This window comes from Pseudorasbora parva, chromosome 5 (assembly GCF_024679245.1).
Source record: "Pseudorasbora parva isolate DD20220531a chromosome 5, ASM2467924v1, whole genome shotgun sequence".
Lineage (NCBI taxonomy): Eukaryota > Metazoa > Chordata > Actinopteri > Cypriniformes > Gobionidae > Pseudorasbora > Pseudorasbora parva.
The window spans coordinates 49,637,185-49,651,790 of record NC_090176.1 but is presented as its reverse complement, the minus strand read 5'-3'; the positions used below and the strand labels follow the sequence as shown (position 1 = coordinate 49,651,790).

Below are 14,606 nucleotides of genomic sequence, written 5' to 3'. Positions count from 1 at the left end.
TTTGGGATATTGTAGGTACGCAACTGAACAAAATATATAACACTGGCCTAGTGGTTTTTGGATATTTTACTGCAAAAATGCTACAAGTGCACCTTTAAATATAGTTGAAAGTGAAAGGCGACACTGCGATGCAGTCATGTCGGAAATATCGTATTTACAAGTTGGACGCACATGAACATCACCGCAAAGTTGTAGTTATGAGTGGGAAACATGACATTTTCTTCAATCCCAATTGTTTCCGAGATGCATCGAGTGGATGCAGCATCTGTATTAATGGTAAATTATTATTTTTTATCTAAGTTGCATGTACAAAATACCATAGTATTGTACAATTGCGATAGAATATATAATGATTGAATCACCAGCACCTTTTTATCTGGTTAAAACACAACCGATACTTTATGCACCATTTTGCAGATTTAAAAAATCATGTTGAATTTTGTTTATAAATGGTACATTGCCATCTTGCTGATTGGAACGCACCTGACGTCGTAATTACGACTTTCCAACTTGTAAATACGAACTTCTCAAGAGGACTTGAACGCACCAGAAGGTTTTGCTTTTTATAAGCTGTTTGGGGTCTTTTTGACCCCAAATGTTTTCTGAAATTAAAATGGTGGTTGACTCTTTCTAGCTCTACAAACAAAATATATTTTTTGGAATTAAATCTGGTTTTATGTTAGCATGAAAAAAAGTCACACTCAGGATGTTCGGGGTCTCCAGAGACCACAGACAATAAAATGTGAAAACTTTTTTCAAACAAATGTAATATCTCTCATTATATTATATTAAATATAATGTACTAACATTGTTATTAATCATTTGATACAATGCACTTATTGTGTACATGCATTTTTTTACATTGTACATTTTCAAGATACCTGCATGTAGTTACGTCTGTAATTAATTTATGTAGCTACATTTGTAATTACACAGTTGACACTTCCCTTACATCTAACCCTACCCTTAAACTTACCCATACACCACACCTGTCCCTAACTCTACCCGTATCCATCTCAATATCAGCAAGTGTTTTGCAATATAATATAAACACAATAAGTACATTGTACTTACTTTTTGATGTAAGTACATAGTAGTTAAGGCCACCTAATATAAAGCAGGACTAAAACATTAATACATATTTTTACATTTACATTATTACATAATTGCAGAAAACACACATAAAAAGAATGGGCTATACCACACAACACATCCCTGATGGAGAAAACACACATACACAGCTCCAACCCACAAAACCACTCATTAAAAAAAAAAAAAAAATAGGCTGCCATAAGTTGCACTCTGTTACATAGTAAATCAGCTAATGCAGAACACACAGAAATGGAGTTACACCACAACACATCCATGCTTGAGAACAAATGCAAACACATACAACAAACACACACACACACATATATATATAACACTGTTTTCATGTTTGAATGTAATAATGTCCAACTGAGATTTTTTTTACTTCAGTACAAAAAATGCTAAACTTTGAAAAAAATATTTTTTTAAATTGTTATATAGATTATTTTACAATATCTAAACATAAACCTAAACTGAACAAAAAAAGACTAAAAACGTATGTTCATGTTATGGTAAATAAATGAAAATGAGACATGTGGATCTTTTTAAATTGAATTTAAATAGATTTTTTTTTTAATAATCTATATGCATTTAAAGAAAAACTTTAAATGCCCCAAACACTGTAAAAATCTAGAGTAAAAACATTAATTGAGTGATATTACATTTGTTTAAAAATTGTGATTTTGTAAGAGCTGAAGACTCATTATAAACCTTGAAATGCCTTTTTCTGTCTCTGTTATTGTGAAGCTTTTTGTAAATAAAAACACATTTTTCTCTGTACAGATCTGACAAGTCTGTCTTAGACAAGTACAGGTACGCAAAGCAAAATATATCTCATGTCTGCCTTTATTCTCCTTCTGGAATTTGCATTTAAGTGCATTTGATTGATTCTCATGAACGGATTTTACAGGAATCCAGAAGGAAGGACTGGGATACGGGGAAAAGGGGCTCTGAAATCCCTCGGCCCCAATCACATTCTTCACCCAATCTTCACCAGGTATACATACAACACTGGAATTAAAATCCCTATCTTCACTTCCTGCTGGAATTAAAATCTAATCTCATATTGGATGAAATTGAAGTTTACAACCGAATACACCTAAAACAACACACACAGGCCCTCGCATTTATGAGATTATAGCAGATTAGAGATCGTATTAATCTGGTGTCCTCAGTTCATCCCCGTGAGCTTTCTGTTTGTTTTAAAGATGGCGTGATGCTGAACACACAGTGCTGGAGTTTCTCTCCGTTTGTGAGGATGCAGAGAAGCCTGGGACTCTTCCTGGGGTGAGAATGGATTAAATATGAAAAGTGACATTTTCAGAATATACATAGCGAATCGTTGCATTTTCTTTTTTATGCATAAAAATCATATTTGCTATATTGTCCACAAGCAAGCTTTCTGGATATGCTTAGCATATTGTGTATTAAGTCATTTTTTCTTGCAGGGCCCAGCCAAACCTGATGAGCCTCTACCACAGACACTGGAGAGGATTCTGGGTAAAAAGTTACATGACAAGACCAAGTCTGAACTAAAGGCTGGGGAACAGGTGAGCAAGATAAATCAGCATAATGCACAACTTTACTGATTAAAAGACAAACATGATTACAGACATCGATTTGAACCGCATCGAGTTTCATATATTATCTTTGAATATCTGCGTGTGTAATATCATTGCGCCGCTGCACTCATGGTACTGCAGTAAAGTTCCCTGATTATCACGCAGGAATGAGAATTTAGTTCCTAGCCATATCGGTCTAGAAAATCGCAGCTTTTCATTTTCCGTCAGTCTTAGTACACAATGTGACTATACACCAACATGTAAATAGGAAAATGTTGGTGTTATTTTGTCACTAAAGCAGTAGACTAGCTGGGGCCGCTTACCTTTAGTCTTTGTGCTTAGGCTAGCAGTGTGTGTGTCAGACAGATTTATGGCACGCATGGAGATGAGAATGGTATGTATTAGGGATGTGTCACGGTTCATGGATTCCCTGTCTCACTCTTGGGTGCGTGTTGAATGTAGGTGAGGGCGGAGCCTGGGATTGGCTCATCACGCACCTGTGGCTGATCACCTGCACCAGCTGCAACTCATCACCTTCACCCTATTTAGTCTCTCTGTTTCTCTCTTGTCTTTGTCAGAGCGTTGTTGGATGTTTCCCCTTGTGTCTCCGTGTTGGTTGTCGTTTCCCCCTTCCGTGAAACGCTGGATCCCTTCCCGGATTACCTGTACCGACCTCCCGAGTCACAGCTGCTCACAGCCTGCCCGTGTCGCCAACAGAGCCTCTCTCACTGCTCTGTCTTATCCGGACTTCTTCACTGTTCTGAGTTTTGACTTCTGTGACACTATCCGTCAAATAAACTGAATTACTTGCTTTTGAATCCTGCCTCTGTGAATCCGTTACAGAACGCTCTGACCAACCATGGATTCAGCGAGTATCAACGCCCTACTGACCAGCAGCAACGAGAGACTGGACCAGCAGGAGGCGAACTTAACTGCCACAGGACAGGCAGTACACACCTTGGTGGCACGGGTGGCCGAGCTGACCCAACAGATGCAACAACTCGTCGGTCCCACTGTGCCCGACCCACCGCCGATTCCCCACACACCATCTGCATCGCGGCAACCGGAACCACGTCTGCCTACCCCCGAGAATTATGCCGGTGAGAGCAATTATTGCAGAGCCTTCCTTACCAAGTGTTCCTTGTTTTTCGCTCTTCAACCGCAGACTTTCAACACAGAGAGATCCAAGGTGGCATTCGTCCTCACCCTGCTCTCCGGACGAGCCGCACTTTGGGGAACGGCGGTGTGGGAGAACCAACATCCTTGCTGCTCCTCGTTCCAGACGCTGGCGGCAGAGATGAGAAGGGTGTTTGACCGAGCGGTGACCGGAAGAGAAGCGGCACGTCAACTCGCAGAGCTCCGCCAAGGTAACCGCTCGGTCTCGGACTATTCCATCGAGTTCCGCACCCTGGCCGCCGAGTGCAAGTGGAACGAGGAGGCACAGTGGGACATGTTCCTGCATGGGCTGGCTGACCGCATCCAGAAGGAGATATTCGCCATCGACCTTCCGGAGAAGATTGACGGTCTCATTGATCTTGCTTTGAGGGTGGACGCTCGTCTGAGTCGGCTGAGGTCCAGGATGGAGCCTCAGCATGGGAGTGTCGAATGCCCTCAGGCCAGCGCTACGGATGCGGTCAGCTACACCTTCGACCCGGAGCCCATGCAGGTGGGTCGAGCTCGGCTCTCCCGGGAGGAGAAGGCGAGACGGAGATCCCGTGGTCTTTGCCTGTACTGCGGCGGGAACGGACACCTGCTAGACTCCTGCCCGGTAAAAGACCACGCCCGGCGGTAAAAGGAAGGCTACTGTCGGGCGGGATCTCCGTGGAAAAGACCTCATCCTCCACTCTCCTCCCGGTGAGATTGCTGTGGGCAGCTCAGGATTATTCCAGCCTCGCCCTCCTCGACTCGGGAGCGGAAGGTAACTTCATTGACTCTGCCCTTGCTCACAAACTTAACATACCCACCATTGCACTCAAGAACACCATCTCTGTCAACGCACTCAACGGACAAGTTCTCCCTGACATTTCATTCACCACTGAACCACTTACACTGATCACTTCCGGCAACCACACCGAACGCATTTCATTTTTCATCCTGGACTCCCCTTTGGCTCCCGTTGTCCTCGGTCACCCTTGGCTGGAGTTACACAATCCAAGGGTTGACTGGGGACAAAACTCTGTGTCTGCGTGGAGTGATAAATGTTATGAGTCTTGTTTGGTGTCTGCTTGTTCGTCTGTTTCTCGTTCTGTTTTTCAGAGTGAGACGGTGAATCTGTCTAACGTGCCTCCGGAGTACCTCGACCTGAAGGAAGTGTTCAGTAAGTCCCGAGCTGCTTCTCTCCCTCCGCATCGTCCCTATGACTGTGCTATAGATTTACTCCCAGGTAAGTCTCCGCCTAAGGGCAAACTATACTCTCTTTCTATTCCAGAGAGGGAGGCCATGGAGAAATATATTTCTGATTCTCTAGCCTCCAAATTCATCCGCCCTTCCTCTTCTCCAGCGGGGGCGGGGTTCTTCTTCGTGGGGAAGAAGGATGGTTCTCTGCGACCTTGCATTGATTACCGAGGGCTGAATAACATCACGGTAAAGAATACCTATCCTTTGCCGTTGATGTCTTCAGCTTTCGAGAGGTTACAGGGAGCATCCGTCTTCACGAAGTTGGACTTACGTAACGCTTATCATTTGGTTCGCATCAGGGAGGGGGATGAATGGAAAACCGCATTTAACACCCCCAGGGGGCATTTTGAATACTTGGTCATGCCTTTCGGCCTTTCCAACTCCCCAGCGGTTTTCCAGGCACTCGTCAATGATGTGTTGAGAGACATGGTCGACCAATTCATATATGTCTACCTGGATGACATTTTGATTTTTTCTTCGTCTCTCCAGGAACATGTTCGACACGTCAGACGAGTGCTTCAGAGGTTGCTAGAGAATGGGCTTTTTGTCAAGGCGGAGAAATGCGCTTTTCATGCACAGTCTGTTCCTTTTTTAGGGTACATCGTGTCATCGGAGGGAATGCGCATGGATCCCGACAAGGTTAAGGCTGTGATGGATTGGCCAAGTCCAGATTCCCGTAAGGCCCTACAGAGGTTTCTGGGGTTCGCCAATTTCTATCGGCGTTTTATTCGCAATTTCAGCCAACTAGCCGCACCTCTGACTGCCTTGACCTCTCCCCGAACGACGTTCAGGTGGTCCGATACAGCCGAGGCTGTATTCGCCAAACTCAAAAGCCGCTTTGTTTCGGCTCCCATCTTAGTCGCCCCTGATTCCACACGTCAGTTCGTGGTAGAGGTCGACGCGTCAGAGGTGGGGGTAGGAGCGGTTCTTTCACAGCGCTCTCCCTCAGATGACAAGATGCACCCGTGCGCGTTTTTCTCCCATCGTCTTTCTCCTGCCGAACGCAATTATGACATTGGTAACAGAGAGTTGTTGGCCGTCAAGTTAGCGTTGGAGGAGTGGCGTCATTGGCTTGAAGGGTCGGGGGTACCTTTTATTGTATGGACGGATCATAAGAACCTTGAATATATTAGATCTGCTAAAAGACTCAACTCCAGGCAGGCTCGGTGGGCACTTTTTTTCGGACGTTTTGACTTTGTTCTCTCGTACCGCCCCGGGTCTAAAAACATCAAACCCGACTCTTTATCTCGTATTTTTGATGCTTCCGAACGCCCGGTTACTCCCGAGTGTATTTTGCCAGAGAAGATAGTTATCTCTACACTCACATGGGAGATCGAATCGAAGGTCAAAGTGGCCTTAGAAGGGGTAACACCCCCGCCCGGCGGCCCACCGAGTTGTTTATTCGTTCCGGAGGGGTTAAGATCCGAGGTCCTCAAATGGGGTCACTGCTCCAACATTGCCTGTCATCCAGGGGTAAACCGCACTTGCAGTTTAATAAAGCAACGATTTTGGTGGCCACTTATGGCTCGCGACATTCGCAGTTTCGTTTTGGCTTGCTTGGTCTGTGCGGTTGGTAAGACATCTAACCAACCTCCCCAGGGGTTACTTCAGCCGCTGTCTGTTCCTTCGAGACCCTGGTCCCACATCGCTCTAGATTTTGTTACCGCCCTCCCGCCCTCCCAGGGCAAGACGGTCGTTTTGACCGTCGTGGACCGATTCTCGAAGGCAGCACATTTCATTCCCTTGCCCAAATTACCCTCAGCCAAGGAGACAGCGGTATCTGTAGTAGATCACGTCTTTCGGTTACATGGCCTCCCGATGGACGTGGTCTCCGACAGAGGTTCCCAATTTGTGTCCAAATTTTGGCAGGAGTTTTGTAAATTACTAGGAGCCACGGTTAGTCTGTCTTCGGGTTATCACCCCCAAAGCAACGGTCAGACCGAAAGAGCCAATCAGGATCTGGAGAGAGTGTTGCGATGTTTGGTATCCAAGAATCCTTCATCCTGGAGCCAGCAACTCTCTATGGTTGAGTACGCTCATAACTCGTTACCAGTATCATCTACGGGCCTTTCGCCATTTGAGTGTAGTGTAGGTTACCAGCCACCTATTTTTCCTAGTCTGGATTCCGAGGTCGCGGTCCCCTCTGTTCACGCCTTTATCCAGAGGTGCCATCGCACATGGACCAGAGCCCGTGAGACTCTGCTCCAGGTGGGAGCGCGCACCAAGGCTAAAGCCGATCGCCACCGGTCTAAGCCTCCCGTTTACGTCGTCGGTCAAAAAGTGTGGCTTTCTACCAAGAACATTCCTCTCCGCTCCGTATCGAATAAACTTGCTCCCAAATTTATCGGCCCGTTCACTGTCACCAAGATCATTAGTCCGGTGACAGTCCGCCTCAAACTCCCTCCGGCGTACAGGAGGATTCATCCCGCCTTCCATGTATCCAAAATCAAACCTGTTTTTCACTCCCACCTTAATCCGCCAGTCCCGGTTCCCCCACCGCCGCGACTCGTAGATGGGGAACCAACTTATTCGGTTAATCGCATTCTGGATTCTAGACGGAGGGGACGCGGTTTCCAGTACTTGGTGGACTGGGAAGGTTACGGTCCGGAGGAGAGAAGTTGGGTTCCTGCTAGGGACATTCTGGATCACTCCCTTATTGATGATTACAATCAACAGGTAAGGTCGGCTGGGAGCGTCAGGGGACGCTCCTAGGGGGAGGGGTACTGTCACGGTTCATGGATTCCCTGTCTCACTCTTGGGTGCGTGTTGAATGTAGGTGAGGGCGGAGCCTGGGATTGGCTCATCACGCACCTGTGGCTGATCACCTGCACCAGCTGCAACTCATCACCTTCACCCTATTTAGTCTCTCTGTTTCTCTCTTGTCTTTGTCAGAGCGTTGTTGGATGTTTCCCCTTGTGTCTCCGTGTTGGTTGTCGTTTCCCCCTTCCGTGAAACGCTGGATCCCTTCCCGGATTACCTGTACCGACCTCCCGAGTCACAGCTGCTCACAGCCTGCCCGTGTCGCCAACAGAGCCTCTCTCACTGCTCTGTCTTATCCGGACTTCTTCACTGTTCTGAGTTTTGACTTCTGTGACACTATCCGTCAAATAAACTGAATTACTTGCTTTTGAATCCTGCCTCTGTGAATCCGTTACAGGATGCCACAATACTCAATATAATATTGAACCGTTCGGTACGGCATTCACGGTTCGGTTTTGCATTTCATTAATTATTTCCATTTCTCTCCGTTTTAAATTTTTCTCTCAGTTTATTTCAGCTCGCTGATATGTTATAATGAGCGAGCTATTTCGCTGATGTGAGCAAATATCCAATCATATGCACTAAAGTTAGGGGGTGTTTACCCATGTTTTAAAGCCTTGTGTTAAAACATTTAATTTGCGTGCGCAAGCACTGTTTTACATTGAGCGCGCGCACTAATCGTATGTCAAACACACGTGATTACTGGACAGTCTTACTGCACTAATACTGTCAAATACACACAAGGTTAACATATAAACACAGTCAGTTATGTCTAAAGGGAAAGTAAAATCGCGTGTATATGAGATGTGAGCAGGTCTTCAATTGACAGCAGCGCAGCCTAGTCCTTAAAGGGACAGTTCACCTCTAAAAAAAGACCTTTAATACAGTAGCTTTTAATCAATGTTGTATATTGAAGACTATGTAGTTTTAATTTAAGCCTACATTTATTAATTCAATTTCATACTTAAATGCTACTGTACATCTCTGCCACTGTAAATCTGTATATATATTTTTATTTTATATTATTCAATACACTGGGAATGTGTACAAGGGTTTTTTAAGTAAAGTTTAAGTTTAAGTAAGGGTTTTCAAGTCTTTTAAGTAAAATAAATAAAGAGTATTACAATTAAAACATTTCTCTTTAACCTTTTTCTGTTCCTGTCGCCTAAGAATAGAATAGCAAAAAAACGAACCGAACTGAAAAATGGTGGTTAAAAACCGAGGTGTGTATTGAACCGTGGACTAACTGTATTGTTGCATCCCTAATATGTATGGACTTATCTAACTCTGGGGGATAAGCCGAATAAGCTTAAGTCCCAAAAAGTCGACCTGTTCCTTTAAAAGTTAGCTATGTCAAATGTTATAGGTTTTTTTTGTATTATTTCATGCTGTACTGCTGTGTATGTATGTCTGCTATAAACTGCATATGTGAATATTATGTAGACTTACTGTTTACATCAAGTAATGCTTTAATAGTAGACTAATCATTGCAGGTTTCATCAGTCCAGTCTGTGAAGTGTAGCTTCAAAGGGCGTCTTCAACGACGGGATGCTATACAAATAGAAAAAGACTATTTTTTGCATTTCTGACATACAAAGGCACAACAAAACATTTTTCTCTTATTCTGTGGATTTTGCTCATTTTCCTCCACTTATTACGCTATTTTGCTCACAACTGCAAGTGGCGTAACTGTGACGTCTGCTCCATATGGGTCTATTGATTTATCTATATTATTAGTTAAAACACTCAACTGGCACATCTGGTATATCAAATGGCAAAAGGCCAGAAAGTAGCATGAGTATTGAGTTAAAGCCGTGTGTTTCCCCTCTGGTGCAGGTCTATAAGGGTTATGTGGATGACAGCAGGAACACTGATAATGCCTGGGTGGAGACCACCATCATCACACTTCACTGTGACAAACATGCTCCGCTGATGGCAGAGCTAAACCACATAGTGAGTAGAAAAACATTGTTATCTCATATCTCAGGGATTTTCTGGTATGATAGATTCAATTAAACCATAAATAAAATACAGCCAAATGCAAGTAAAAATGGTCAAAGCCAAGTAAATATCCCCTGGTGGGCTACATTTTAGCGGCATCTAGTGGTGACGTTGTTAATTGCAATCACTCACTCCTCCCTTTCGAAGCACATAGAGAAGCTACGGTGGCTGACACAGGACAAAGATGTGGTCGTCTGAGACAGCAGAGAGTGACTAGCGCTCTGTAGAGAAGTTTGTCCCTTTAGGGCCACTGTAGAAACATGGCGGTGCAAAATGGCAACTTCACTGTAAGGAACAAGGGGGTAATCTAGCGCTCGGAAAGCGTTCCACCCCTAGGGGCTGCCATTGCTAACCAAGCCATCACCTGCTGTTAGCATCCCATTGACTCCCATTCATTTTTGAGTCACTTTGACAGTGAATAACTTTACATCTGAGACGTTTAAAGACTCCATTTGTCCATTGTTTATTTCTAAAGAAACACGACAATGCATAAAAGGCTCCATTACCTTGTATCTTACACTATCGCCCCGTAGAAGCTGTTTTTGTAAAAATAGGCTAACGATTGTGTCATAACCAACGCGACTTTGTCGCACAGTTGAGAAATTACCGTATAGACCTGAGGAGACACTCGCAGGCAATCTTTTACTGTCTATGAGACAGTCGGGGGGACGTGGAGACATGAAGTCTGATAAAGTCAAGGAAGAAGAATGGGGAGAAGCCCATAGTGAGCCAAAAGCAACGGGAGAAAATATTTAAACAACGTGATTCAGATTTCACTTTCCACAACTACTAGAAGGCCTACAGCTGTCCGACAGGAGGCTCACGTCACATCTACGTCGTCAAGCTCAGTCTGAGTCTGTGCAGTTCGCTCAGCCATCAGGAAGTGAGCGCCCCTAGGTTGACTTCATTATTTCGCCGTTGACGTCAATGGGGTCACTCTGTCCATTTCTTTTACTGTCTATAGTAAGGAAGCACGAGGTGTGTGTAGATAGAAACCGCTCATTCTAAAGAAATAGAATCTGGAATTAAATGTAAAACAAATTGTCATCATCTTTTATTGGAAAACTAAACATTTTATCAAACTTTGAAAGCTGCCTTAATATTTTAAACTACAATTTTATAAAGAACACCTGTCAAGTTGATTTGTCAAGTTGATTAGTTGACAAACTATGATTTGTAGGGTCTATCATGGAGACAGAGCGCATTTAGGCCACGCCCACTCTGAAAAAAAAATACATCTATTGACTTTTTATTGCATGAAGTGGTCGCCTTGTCATTTCTGACTTATAACAAAACACAGAACAATGTCTAAAAGCTGCTGTGTGACAGGGTGAGGGTGTACAGCAAACAATCTAAAAAACACAGAACTAAGTGTTTATAAGCTGTTGACCCAAAAAAACGAGTGTTTAAGGAGACAAAAGTGGATTCAGGCAATAAGACGTGAAGCTTTAGCAGGAAGAATGGGTCAGTTTTGGGATCCGGACACTCAGTATGTCTTAGTATGCCTGCGTGTGCAGTAAACATGTTGTCAAATATCCAAATGTCAGTTTTATGTTATATTTCCTGTCGCTGATACGTTCCCTTCCAGGGGGCATAGCTCTCAGTGTAATATAACATGTCCCACTTTTGTGTCCTAAAACACTTGTTTTTTTGGGTCAACAGCTTATAAAAACTTCAAGGTTTTTGGTTCTGGGTTTTTTAGCTTGTTTGCTGCACATGTTGTCATATCAGCTGTTCAGTTTTTTGTTATAAGTCAGAAATAACAAGGAGACGCTTCACCCAATACAAAGTCAAAGGAGAGTGTTGGATTGGTGGGCGTGATTAAAGTAGTTATTCTATATTTAATTTAAAATGTATGTAGTGCAGACAGTTTGATAACGTCAATTATTTAATTTCTGTTCGACAGGTAGGTATAGGCCACAGGTAAATGACATTATTATAATGGGTTTATCTGAAGATTGTTTTAAGTTCACTTGAAATTGATATACAGCTTTTAATTATCAGTAGGAGTTTTAGTATCAGTGGTACTGGCCTTTACAACAAATATTCAAAAGATACTGTATTTAAGTTGTTTTTACATTACTTTGTAATTAGTAACTGTGAAATTATTACAATATAAAAATCTTATGAGCTGATGAGTGGTCCTCTGCTGTCATCTACTGGTTATAATGGCAATGTCAAGTCATTTTCATGTTAAACGTAGTGCTGTCAATGGATAAAAACATCCATTTAATAATGTACGTAATAACGCAATTAATCACACATTTTGTGATGAATAATTTGTAATTAGTTGCTGTGAAATTATTACAATATTAAAATATTTTTAAAAGCTGATGTTTTAACACTGTTTAATTACAAAAAAAATCGTTTTTTTTTTTTTTTTTATCCATTGACAGCACTACTTTAACATGAAAATGACTTGAAATTGCCATTATAACCAGTAGAAGGCAGCAGGGGACCACTTATCAGCTCATTTGCCATTTCCACACAAGTATAGCAAGAGAAGAAGTCACAAAGTCTCGTGCCGTTTAGATGAAAGGATTTGTATAAACCTTTACAGTGGATATGCAACCGTCTTTTGTGTAGTTGCGGAGTTATTTCATGGCTTCAGTTAATTACATGTTACTCAGAGATTTGTCAAACATTTTACATTCAGTTCTTACAAATTCGTTGACTTAAAAAAAAAAAAACTGAAAAGTTGTTTTTATTCTCTTATTACAAATATATATATATATATATATATATATATATATATATATATATATATATATATATATATATATATATATATATATATATATATATTTTTTTTTTTTTTTTTTTTTTTTTTTTTTTTATTTATTTATTTGAAACCCATGAAAATGCTGATTCTGTTGTAAATAATAGAGAAAAATCCCTTTTTAAAACCATAGTTGTTCCATTATTAACCCATTAGCAGATTTTGACTGTGGCTAAGGTAACACATGCTTTGCATGAACTGTTGGATTTCCCAGTTTAAAGTGTGCAGACTAAAGAATAAATGTTAGGATCTCATAATGCTCCCGACTGTGATCCTGTCTCGTTAGACATAAAACATCCCAAGCACATTGAGTTTTATGTTCTGTGCAGCCACAGCGCTCCATAAGTGTTTTTTATTTAGTGCATTAGTGGCAGTATTTCAGCTCTCGTTGGGTGTCGGAGCAATTCAAGCTGTCTTTGTTTTTGCTGCAGGTTGAGAGCTCGGCGTCATCTCATCATCCGCTCAAGTGGCGGGAAGTGAGCAGCACCGCGTGTGTGTGTCCATACCAGCGAGAGGCTCTACGTCATGTAGCACAACTTCACAACACACACTTTTGATCCTCAGTAAACACACACACACACATGCTATGACCAAAATGATGGGCATAAACACACTACGTGTCTTTAAAGGTGTGCCATTTCCCTTGCTACTAACACCACCAAACAGAACTGCATGAATAACGACAGGTTTTTTATTTGGGCCACTCAAACAGATTGCATTTGATGCAATTAATTGTGCCTTTATCTCCAGATAATTTGCTCACATTCATGCAGATTTTTGTACAAACCATAAGCCATACCGTCAGCCTCACACATATGGTATGTTGAATGTGTTTTATTATTGTATTTATCAGTAATTTTGGACATAAGTTTCGATTTCTGGGTCAATATGAATTTGAATGTGGTTGCATTTTAAAATATAAATGCCGGTCAATCAAGTGCTTAGTTTGCACATATAAAGATGTAAGGAATAGTGTAGCTCCAGAGTGAAGTTGAGGACTTTTATGTTGCTAAAATGAGCTCTACATTATTTATACCACCTATTACACAGCAATTTAAATAATAAATATATTTACAATACAAATTTTAGCAGTTAACTGGAAATAAGTAATTGAATCTATGGATGTGTAAAGAAAATAATACTCTGTACATATTTGAGTGCTTCATGTGGCAGTGCGAAAGCCATTGATTCATGTACAGTTCAGTGCTGACCAGGCGTTACGGTCATAGAGGATTAGGCTGCATTGCATTGTGGGATGTCAGCAGGAAGATGAGTTTGTGTTATTTCACATAAAACATTCATCTGCATTTTACAAGCAATTATGAAATGCCTTAAATATTAGAATATATTGATATAAGTTGACTCAGGTTTGTGACCTAAATGCTGTATCTGCACTGTTAAAACTATTAAGACTGAATAAAACATGATGAATAACGTGCATATTGGCATATGCAACAATAAAGGTGTGTTTATTGTATTTTCCTGGCTACTTTGCAGGTGTATATAAAGCGTTTGCTTAATGCAGAAATTTAATTGATTAAATTACAGTGGTTTGCTTTGATGCAATATTTTATTTCTGGAAAAATTCCTCCCATGATGCAAATTGACGATATTTGCATCATAGGAGGAATGTTTGGCCAAAGGCTAAAGACTACAGCCAGCAGAGGGAGCCATTTCCGCATGTTTTGAATCTGCGCATGGGGGATGGGAGATTACTCTCAGCTCAGCTCGCAGCTGCAGGCACTCATTTAAACGGAGCTATGGTGAGCAATGTAAGTCTTTTAACTTCTCAAATTAATTTCTATGAAAGTTAAGCTTGCAAAGGCATGAACTGAAACGCGCCAGACTGAGCTCGCGTTGTGAATGTATGCCGCGAGTGTAGTCGCGATTACCTCAGCTCTCATCACGAGACCTCATCAGCTCATTTATCTGACTCCTGCAGTTAGTGCTCAGTGCTGTGATACTCGCGCGGTGACTCACTCATTATATTGAACAGACACGTTCAGTTTTTAATTGTA

General features: G+C 42.0%; 1 protein-coding gene across 3 annotated transcripts in view; it reads left to right on the top strand.

Moving 5' to 3' along the window:
* trpm2 (transient receptor potential cation channel, subfamily M, member 2) overlaps nt 1–14,022 on the top strand; it is a 77,067-nt gene extending 63,045 nt beyond the window's left edge. For all 3 annotated transcript variants that reach the window (XM_067444630.1, XM_067444631.1, XM_067444629.1), the window contains exons 31-36: nt 1,873–1,902; nt 2,000–2,086; nt 2,298–2,376; nt 2,538–2,639; nt 9,645–9,761; nt 13,020–14,022. In XM_067444630.1, the coding sequence (XP_067300731.1) occupies nt 1,873–1,902; nt 2,000–2,086; nt 2,298–2,376; nt 2,538–2,639; nt 9,645–9,761; nt 13,020–13,145 (541 nt within the window). In that variant the 3' untranslated portion in view covers nt 13,146–14,022. The remainder of the gene's footprint in view (nt 1–1,872; nt 1,903–1,999; nt 2,087–2,297; nt 2,377–2,537; nt 2,640–9,644; nt 9,762–13,019) is intronic.
* The last annotated feature ends 584 nt before the right edge of the window (nt 14,023–14,606 follow it).